The 3,907-nt window shown below is 43.0% G+C and overlaps 1 protein-coding gene across 1 annotated transcript; it reads left to right on the forward strand.

The window, feature by feature from the left end:
• The first annotated feature begins 494 nt into the window (after positions 1 to 494).
• On the forward strand, positions 495 to 3,520 carry LOC138662302 (uncharacterized). Its single transcript, XM_069747809.1, has 3 exons — positions 495 to 804; positions 1,591 to 2,318; positions 2,750 to 3,520. The coding sequence occupies exons 1-3, from the start codon at positions 564 to 566 to the stop codon at positions 3,518 to 3,520; spliced, it is 1,740 nt and encodes a 579-aa protein (XP_069603910.1). The 5' UTR covers positions 495 to 563.
• The last annotated feature ends 387 nt before the right edge of the window (positions 3,521 to 3,907 follow it).

Here is a 3,907-nt window from a genome sequence, read left to right on the forward strand (position 1 = left end):
TTCATCTTGCTAACAGTCATTATATGTGGGGGGCTGCCTATTCCTTTGGGGTATTTCTCTGAGGTAAGTCAGGCTTGTATTTCTATCTTCAGGCTAGTCAGCTCCTCAGGCAGTGCCGAGTTGCATAGGTAGTTGTTAGGCGCAATCCACTGCTGCTTATAGTTGTGTGAGGATAGATCAGGTACTGCAGTCTACAGAGATTCCACGTCTCAGAGCTCGTCCTATTGTTTTTGGTTATTGCCAGATCTCTGTATGTGCGCTGATTACTGCACGCTGTGTTGCCTGATTGCCAGCCATAACAGGGACCCCAAAGTAAGTAAAAATCTTTTTTGTTTTACTATATGGCAATAGGTAGGTGTTTAAAAGCAGCATGTCTTAATTGTATAAACTATTAATAGCCTCCACATTTTGTTCATACTGCCCCTTTAATTCCACACTTCTAGCTTGGTTTCACTTTTGGTTTAGTTTCTTCTTCCATTCAGTTGACATGCCCAAACTTGTTGGATAGTCAGCAGTACTTGGCTGTAGTAACAATCAAACTTCATAAGTGATCTGTGTGAGCCATGGCAGGTCGTAAGAGAGACCCTATTTGGGTTCATTTTGTTGAGATGCCAGCAGCAGATCTTGGAAAGAAAGGTGCAAGAGCAAAGTGCAAATACTGTCAAAAGGATATCCAAGGACTTGTTTGCCGTTTGAAATCACATTATGAAAACTGCAACCAGAAGGGAAATGAAGATGTTGATAGTGATACAACTAATGTCAATGAACCCCCACAGCTTCTTATGCACCAGGAGCCTAGTACTAGTAAGTCTGGCAATTGCAACCTATTTTTTTAACAGACATTTTACTGGGATGGTTAAAGTCTATGAAAAGAGAAATTTCTAGCACTAGTAGTTCTGGAGTATAGAATTTAAATTTATGTTAAGGCAATATTTCACAGAAAATTAACGCTAAAGGACATGTGCACCTTTATTTTTTTAAGGTGCACATGTCCTCCCCCCCCCCGCAGCGCTCTTACCTCCGATCCCCGCAGCGCTGAGATCCATGGCTTCGTTTTGACCGTCCGCCTCCCGTCCTCCGGTTGCGGCCTACTCGCAGTGATCCAGCGGCGTGACGTCAGCGGGCCGCACGCTCCATTGAAATGAATGGAGGCGCGCTCGCGGACGGGCAGAACGAAGCCACGGATCCCCGCAGCGCTGACATCGGAGGTAAGAGAGCTGCGGGGGGAGGACATGTGCACACTGCACCTTAAAAAATAAAGGTGCACATGTCCTTTAAGTAAAAATAAAGTGTGTATACGCTTATTTTTTTTTTTATTGTAGGCTGCAATTCACTTTTGAAGTCTGCCAAATTGACCATTTTTTAAAAAAAACATTTTTAAAACTTTTGTGACATAATTTTTTTCAGTTGCTCTGATATTAGTTACCAGTATTACAGCAACTTCACCGGAAAACTTGAGTAGCATAACTTTTGAGACAGCCCTTATAGGACGAAGACCATTACATTGTTCAAAAAGTTTGTTTCAAAATATTTTCGTTATATTTCTTCAAATACGCAGTCGATTTATATTTTTAATTTCTGTGCTTTCAGGGTCAAATATGGCTTGTGCTGCACGTGACAATCAATATCTGGGTACAACTTCAACAAAGCAGCCCAAAAAAAAACTTTGCGTGCAAAGTGTAGAAAAATTCATCTTAAAGACTACGACGAGCCAGAAAGAACATTTTGATGAATTAATTGCTAAATTCATATTTGCAACCAATTCTTCTTTCCGACTAGTTGAGCACCCATTGTTTGTACAAATGATCGAAGGAATTAGACCAGGCTACAAACCACCAAGTAGATTTGATATCTCAGGAAAACATCTTCAGGCTGTATACGACATAGAAAGAGCGGCTTGTACAAAATATTTGAAAGACAAGGTTGTTAACATGAGCTTGGATGGTTGGAGCAACATCCACAACGACCCCATAATTTGCACTTGTGTCACAACAGAAGATGGTGAAACTTACCTTACAGACACAATCGACACATCTGGAAATTCACATACTGCTGAATATTTACTTGAAATTGCTAAGAACTCAATTCACCAATGCCAAGAACAGTTTGGATGTAAAGTAAGGAGCTTAGTTACTGATAACGCAAGCAATGTGGCAAAAATGCGAGCGGAACTGGCACATGAGGATGACACAAATGTCATTACATACGGTTGTTCTGCCCATTTGTTGCATCTTTTGGCAAAAGACCTGCATATTTCGGGTGTCAAGGAACATGTTGTAGAAATTGTTAAATATTTCCGTGTGACGCCCAAGAGACCGGTTGGGCCGGCAGCCAGTTCACATACAGCAGCAGGGCCACACAGAAATTGCGTACAATAAGAGGCGAAGACCCCGGCAGGGTCAAAGTAACTCAGAGTTCCCATACAGACTCCGGTGACAGGACTGGTTGTAAATCCTTTTTTTTGTTAAAGTAAACTGGTTAAAGGTTTCAGTGCCTCAGTCTTTCATTTGGACAATAGCCATCTATCCAGGATTGGGATCATCACCGCTGGGAGAACCTGCTGCTGATCAAGTAAGTGCCTGTTCCCTCACGATACCCCTTACACTGTGCATTGCCTGAGGCCACAGCACCGGGTCAAGCCACCCGTGACATCCCCCTCAAGAGACAGACCCCATTGGTCCGGTGCTGGGTACCCCGGTCTCTTGGGCGTCACATCCGCAATAATCATTTTGCACATGCAACCTACAAGGAAATGGGAGGACTGAAGTTGGTTCTACCACAAGATGTTAGATGGAATACCTTGGCTGACTGCTTGGAAATGTTTATTAACAACTGGTCAAAATTACTGTCCATTTGCGAAACACATCGGGATAAAATTGATGCTAATATACGAAGCAAAGTATTAAATCTTGGTGTGAAGAGAAATGCCGAGGACCTTTTGGAAAGGTTAAAGCCAATATCGATTGCGTTGGATAAAATGCAGAAAGATACTGCAACCATAGCTGATGCCACAGAAGTTTGGAAAGATTTAGAAGGTTCTCTAGATCGCTTGAACCTCTCAAACAATGTAAAGGTTGCAATACAGCACCGCAAGGACCAAGCATTAAAAGAAGAACACTATTTAGCCAATATCTTGCATCCCATCTACAGAGGGAAAAAATTATCTGAGGCGGAAATCAACTCTGCAATGGAGTGGCTCGCCAATACTAACCATGACATTGTGGCAACTGTGCTGAAATTGAAGTGTGAATCTGCACCATTTCAAAAATACATGTTTGCAGATAACGTCGTTAATGAACTAAAACCACTGGACTGGTGGAAGTCGCAATCACTTGTTCTTCCAGCAAAGATAATAAATCTAGCTACTCAGCTACTGACTGCATCGGCTTCATCCGCAGGAGTAGAGAGATTGTTTTCTTCATTTGGTTTTGTGCACAGCCACACAACAGTCCGAAACCGCTTAGGAACTGCTAAAGCAGGACAACTGGTTTTCCTATTAAAAGTCCTAAATAAACAGTAGGCTTAGGGTACCGTCACACAGTGAAATTTTGATCGCTACAACGGTACGATCCGTGACGCTCCAGCGTCGTAACAATATCGCTCCAGCGTCGTAGACTGCTGTCACACTTTGCAATGTACGACGCTGGAGCGATAATTTCATGACGTATGTGCGATGTAGAAGCCGTTGGTTACTATGCGCACATCGTATACGATATATGTTACACCATGCGATCATGCCGTCACAGCGGGACACTAGACGACGAAAGAAAGTTTCAAACGATCTGCTACGACGTACGATTCTCAGCGGGGTTCCTGATCGCAGGAGCGTGTCAGACATTGCGATATCGCTCGAACGTCACGGATATATCGCTCGAACGTCACGAATTGTGCCGTCGTAGCGATCAAA

The sequence above is a fragment of the Ranitomeya imitator genome, chromosome 1 (genome assembly GCF_032444005.1).
Source record: "Ranitomeya imitator isolate aRanImi1 chromosome 1, aRanImi1.pri, whole genome shotgun sequence".
Classification (NCBI taxonomy): Eukaryota; Metazoa; Chordata; class Amphibia; order Anura; family Dendrobatidae; genus Ranitomeya; species Ranitomeya imitator.

What these genes read in the sequence shown, in the direction of transcription:
- LOC138662302 (XM_069747809.1), top strand. Translation starts at nt 564, where the DNA reads ATGGCAGGTCGTAAGAGAGACCCTATTTGGGTTCATTTTGTTGAGATG. An exon ending in GCACCAGGAGCCTAGTACTA is followed by an intron (nt 805 to 1,590) that starts GTAAGTCTGGCA and finishes CTGTGCTTTCAG; the next exon opens with GGTCAAATATGGCTTGTGCT. An exon ending in GTGTGACGCCCAAGAGACCG is followed by an intron (nt 2,319 to 2,749) that starts GTTGGGCCGGCA and finishes GCAACCTACAAG; the next exon opens with GAAATGGGAGGACTGAAGTT.